We start from the raw sequence: 4,669 nt of genomic DNA, 5'->3' as shown, positions 1-4,669 counted from the left end.
TTTTTTTTTTTTTTTTGGTCTAAGTAAGGTATCTTAAAAATTCTTCCTCTTTTGTAGGATGGAATGCTGAAACACAAAGGTACATATGAAATTATCTCTCCTGAAGATATAGGACTTGAACGATCCAATGAAGCTGGTATTGTCCTTGGAAAGCTTAGGTAGGATGTTGAACTCATCAAATATTTTATTTCTTCTTTTGGCCTTGTAGATATCTGTTGTAATTTGTCTTCCAATTCTTGAAATGTATACCTTAGTTTGTCCATGTTTGAAAAGAAGAATATGTTTCAATTTTTTAGAATTTTATTGATCAAAAGAACTTGCAAATATAACCATCACTAGTATTTCCATCATTAATTGCTATTGGCTGGATGTAGGTTTGACAAACTTTTGAAAATGGTAGTTTGCACATGGCTGTAGCGCAACTGTATAGGAAGTGACTATAGGCATTTTACTTTGACGAACCATATAGAATCCTGAGAGAGCTGAAAATATTCGTCACTCTTGCCTGAACACTTTACTTCCGACTTTTACTGTGGTAAACTAGATTTAAAATTCTAAATTTGGTGAGGCATAATTGCACCCATAAGGAAAATTCTACAAAATTATAGTGACATGTATTCCTTTTATTCTTCAATAGAAGGCAAAGAATTGTTCTAAAGTGATTTTCCTTGTTTTAGCATTTAAATTCCACTTCTTTGTTAGTTGTTTTGGGCTCTCATAAATGTGCAGTCAAGGGTTTTGAGATATCAACCACCTTTTTGTATGAGAAGATAAGACTGTATCTCTCGATTCTGTGCCTGTTGTACTTTGTTTTGTATTCTATTGAATTGGGTGTTATTATAGATATTTTCTTGTTCTGAGCTTCTTTATGCGTTAGCTTTTTTTATATCTCATTTAATTATTTTCTTATTTGAAAATTTTTGTGCTACAGTGGACGCCATGCTTTAAAGGACCGGCTGAAAGAGGTAAACAATGATTTAGATTTTTGTTAGGTTGATTAAATCATCTTTTACTTTCTGATTATGAATTAATACTTTTTTCTTCCTGATTTTTCAGCTTGGTTATGAACTCAATGATCAGCAGCTTGGGAATATATTCTGGCGTTTCAAAGCTGTAGCTGAACAAAAAAAGGTGACATAGGAACTTATGATAATATCTGAGTGGCTTTCTTTTATAATTGAGTCTGTGATATATTATTTATGCAAATGTGTTTGATGGTGGCTGTAAGAATTTAATTATTAGTTTGTAGAATTGGTTAAGATTAAGACAGTAACTTTTATATAACAAAACTAGAAAAGAGTGTTTTTTGAGGCTTTATAATAATTATAGTGGAGCAGCATATGTTTAAGACTCATGCTTGTCAAGTTTCCCTGTCATATATTTACTGAGGCAAATGCTTCGGTGAACCGCTTTCCCTAGGTGAATGGTGTCCTTGTCATTTTCAATATGGGTGTTCAAAGAGTACATCAGCAGAATTACAGAGTCATCATTTGACATCTCAGTATAGTGAAGCCTTATAATCTTTTCCTGGTGATAAAGAAAGTGGACCATTTCTGCAAAGCTTTGCATGTAAATGCAAACCTGTTTCAAATTTTTTTTCTCCTTGAAGTAAATACTTTCCTTACTGTTATTTCTTTTTACTGGTGTTTCAGAGAGTTACTGATGCAGACTTAATAGCATTAGTATCAGATGAAGTTTTTCAGCCAGAAGTTGTGTGGAAGCTTCTTGATCTGCAGGTAAATTTCTTTCTTGTTTCTTCATTCTATTTGATTGCATTTTTGTTGTAGAAGTATTTTTAATTGGATGGTCCTATTATTGAGGAGTCAATTATTAGAGAAAAGATCTGGACATGTGGAAAGATTTTTGAGCATATCAAGGAAGCACAAATCAAGGAGATGACAGAATTTGAAATGATAATGATAACAAGGGTTATTATCACCAACTTCCCCCTAGGTTTGAGTTTATATCACCAATACCCTATGCATGCAGGAATACTAACCTCCCTTGAGGTTTAATGAAACATGTATTAAGTATTAACTTTCACTAAGCCCGGTTAACAAACGGCAGTGGTTGAAAAATAAAGGGTACATGCGTAATTTCTCTCTGAAAATTTGGAAAAAGAATATTGACTTTGGAGTCTCAAATTCTCTCAACAATATAGTGAGCTATCGTCTTTGGTCTCTAAAAAAATGAGACTCATGTTTGTGCTTAATCTCAAATGGGTTTCTAATGTTGGCTCATTAAAGGGTTGTGGTGGGCACACCATGGGATTTGATGCTTTGGCCGCCCTTCTTGCCATCAACCACTTTGAAAGATTCATTTCAAGCTTAAAGTTCCAAAGAGACACCATGAATGGGTCAACTTGCTTCTGTGACTTGTTTGTCACTAGCTGCCAAAGTGGAGGAAACCCAAGTGCCCCTTCTTTTGGATGCAAGTTCATATATTATTGATTTGCAATCTATGTGTTTGTTAAAATACCACCTCTCAACTCTTTTTGTGTGTTCTTCAACTTGTTATTCATTTATTAATATAGGGTCTTGTATTGTGTTGTGTTTTCAAAGTGAGGTTTTGTGCTTAATGATATTTGTTAATAAATGTTGCGTTTGTCATTTGTGTTGTGTTTATTTAACTTGTTTTTAATCATGGATGTAAGGTTATGTGTTATATTTAGGTGGAGGAATCAAAGGATGCCTTTTAGGCTAAGACTATACAAGGAATGAAGCTTTTGGTATTGTCTACTCTAAAGTGACACCAATTTCTTAATTTCAGCTGTGAAAATTCAAATGATTTATAGGCTTGGGCATCATCAGTCTCTTCATCACCTTAGCCTCTATCGATAAAAGCTTAGTCCATGTTCAACAGATGCAATTGCCTTCACTAAATCATGCATTTGTATATGTACTTGATAGTTTGAATGACCTGATGCCTAGAAATGTAGGTTACAACTACTTTTTACAATTTCTAGTGTACATAGGAGAAGAAGAAACTCAGCCTATAAATAAGCAAAATATTTTACCATTGCAATGGCCAATCAAATATGTCCAGTAGCGTGACTTTTCATGTTAGACAATTGTTTGTAATTAAACATTATAGTAAGGCTAGTCCTGTAACACATTACTTATAGATTGAACTTCAAGGCCAATGTTAACATCTCATACTTTCTGTTAAGAATTTCTGTTTGTGGAGCTCAGAGGAGATGAATGCATATTTTGCAAAATCTCAGGGGAGCTAAGTCAGGATTTCTCATATTTATGGGGTGTTGGTGATGTTAACCTGTGGATAAGTAGGTGATAATAACCTTAATAATAGTAGTAGTTGAATTGTTATTATTGTTTCACCCTCCTTTCTCCATATTGAATTGTTTTTATTCTACATTTCCCTGTCTATGAGTTGATTGTAATCAAGGCAATTTCATAAGTTTCTGTATTTTGCACCAACAAACAGGTTACTTGTGGAACCCTTGGTCTTTCTACAGCAACTGTTAAGCTCATTGGCGCTGATGGGAAAGAGCATGTTGCTTGTTCTGTGGGAACTGGGCCTGTTGATAGCGCTTACAAGGCTGTTGATCTCATCGTAAAGGTTTGATATGAGTAATTTTTTTTTTTTTTTGTCTTATTTGAGTTTTGGGTATCATCAATCTTGTTTTCTACCTAACCTATGACATAGCATACCTGTGTTAGCATTCTTTCTAGCTGACTGTTAGTAGTTCTTTAAGGTACTCTTCTATATTTTCTGGAAAAAAAAAAAAAAAAAAGTGAATTCAAGGTATTGCTTTTAAACTTTATTCGTGTAATGATGAATATGAGCTCTTGATACTTGCAGGAACCAGTGACTCTTCTTGAGTATTCAATGATTGCAGTTACTGAAGGCATTGATGCAATAGCCACCACTCGTGTTCTAATTCGTGGAGACAATAATCCCACATCATCAACTAATGCTCTAACTGGTGAAACAGTTCAGCGAACATTCAGGTACTGGATGTACTATTGTTTCTCTCTCTTACTTAGTGTATTCCTCCTGATTCATACCTCTTTAACTCTTTTTATCTTCTTTTGGTATCTCCAGTGGAACAGGAGCAGGAATGGATGTTGTTGTCTCTAGTGTCAAGGCATATGTTGCTGCTGTGAACAAGATGTTAGGTTTTCAAGATCAGTTGCCATCCAACGTTTCTGAAGAAAGAACTCCCGTGACTGCTTGAAAAGTGCGGAACTCCACCTGATGTGCAGCAAAATTTACAAATTAGGATCAAATCTCCTTGTTGCAGAAGCATAGAGCGAAGCTCCCTTGCGCTTGCTTATTATCACACCCACAGAGCTAAAGGTGCTGCATCAATCTGCTTCCTTGTACAAATTTTTTAAGAAATAATTTTGTTCATAAGCCTGAACATCGGTAGTGAGTTTGGTTTACTTAAACTTTAGTTTAATCTGTGTATCATTTCTGAAAAACTCAAAACATTTTCTAGATTAGTATACAATGTGTTTGCTCTTTAAGTTCAAGGGGGTAAATTGATATTTTAGATACGTGTAAATTTTTTTTTTTTTTTTAATTTTTATTATGACCGAGGGTGTTTGGGCCAGTTGGTGCATACTTCAACTAATCATCTGTGACTCTAGAACCACCGATCGGATACAAGCTCCAATGGTCATCTCTATTAACGATTGTGGGGACT

At 34.6% G+C, this 4,669-nt stretch overlaps 1 protein-coding gene across 1 annotated transcript; it reads left to right on the top strand.

Moving 5' to 3' along the window:
• The first annotated feature begins 61 nt into the window (after positions 1-61).
• On the top strand, positions 62-4,520 carry LOC116122990 (2-isopropylmalate synthase 2, chloroplastic-like). The gene is made up of 7 exons (XM_031408788.1): positions 62-158; positions 932-965; positions 1,057-1,131; positions 1,653-1,736; positions 3,445-3,579; positions 3,823-3,971; positions 4,066-4,520. The coding sequence occupies exons 1-7, from the start codon at positions 64-66 to the stop codon at positions 4,196-4,198; spliced, it is 705 nt and encodes a 234-aa protein (XP_031264648.1). The 5' UTR covers positions 62-63; the 3' UTR covers positions 4,199-4,520.
• The last annotated feature ends 149 nt before the right edge of the window (positions 4,521-4,669 follow it).

Source organism: Pistacia vera, unplaced genomic scaffold (genome assembly GCF_008641045.1).
Source record: "Pistacia vera cultivar Batoury unplaced genomic scaffold, PisVer_v2 Contig1391, whole genome shotgun sequence".
Classification (NCBI taxonomy): domain Eukaryota; kingdom Viridiplantae; phylum Streptophyta; class Magnoliopsida; order Sapindales; family Anacardiaceae; genus Pistacia; species Pistacia vera.
Note: the sequence above shows the minus strand (reverse complement) of the source record. Positions and strands in the feature narration are given on the sequence as shown.